Here is a 693-nt window from a genome sequence, read left to right on the forward strand (position 1 = left end):
ATAATAATAATAATAATAATACTAATAAAAATAATAATAATAATAATAATAATAATAATGATTATAATAATAATAATTATAATAATGACAACAATGATAGTAATAATATTAATGATAATAATGAATAATAAAAATATTAATAATAATGATAAAAATAATAATACTGTATTCAGGATGGATTGGAGTTTTCCTCACCAAAGATCCACACCCCCTTCTACCATATCGACGAGACCTGTAACCCCTACGCCAAAGACGACAAACTCTTCCTCGAAACATTCCAGAAACATCTCAATCAGCCGCTAGATGGAAGCACCGTCAGATCACGTGCTCTAGCCGCAGCGCCAACAGTCGCACTACTATTTATTGTCAGTCTTCTTGCTTTTAGTCCAAATATGTGTGATTAGTCAGTATAATGTACATGTACTGTTTATGTTGTAGTCCTGATATAGTTTATGTAAGTTTGTGAACTTCAAAGCTAAAATATTTAAAAACTCATTTTGTAAATGAAAAAATTTAAAACCTAGAATGACCATCCCCAAATTAGTATTTTGTTGTTGTTTTTTTCCAACCTTTAGTCCTGTATACTCCTGTACTCCTGTACTCCTGTACTCCTGTACTCCTGTACTCCTGTACTCCTGTACTCCTGTACTCCTGTACTCCTGTACTCCTGTACTCCTGTACCCCTGTACTCCT

At 32.8% G+C, this 693-nt stretch overlaps 1 protein-coding gene across 1 annotated transcript in view; it reads left to right on the plus strand.

Annotated features, from left to right (window-relative positions):
- The window catches only part of LOC111709981 (DBH-like monooxygenase protein 1), a 9,585-nt gene extending 8,975 nt beyond the window's left edge, over positions 1 to 610 (plus strand). The window contains exon 6 of the mRNA XM_023483963.1: positions 174 to 610. Within this exon, the coding sequence (XP_023339731.1) occupies positions 174 to 404 (231 nt within the window). The 3' untranslated portion in view covers positions 405 to 610. The remainder of the gene's footprint in view (positions 1 to 173) is intronic.
- The last annotated feature ends 83 nt before the right edge of the window (positions 611 to 693 follow it).

The sequence above is a fragment of the Eurytemora carolleeae genome, unplaced genomic scaffold, assembly GCF_000591075.1.
Source record: "Eurytemora carolleeae unplaced genomic scaffold, Eaff_2.0 scaffold922, whole genome shotgun sequence".
Classification (NCBI taxonomy): Eukaryota; Metazoa; Arthropoda; class Copepoda; order Calanoida; family Temoridae; genus Eurytemora; species Eurytemora carolleeae.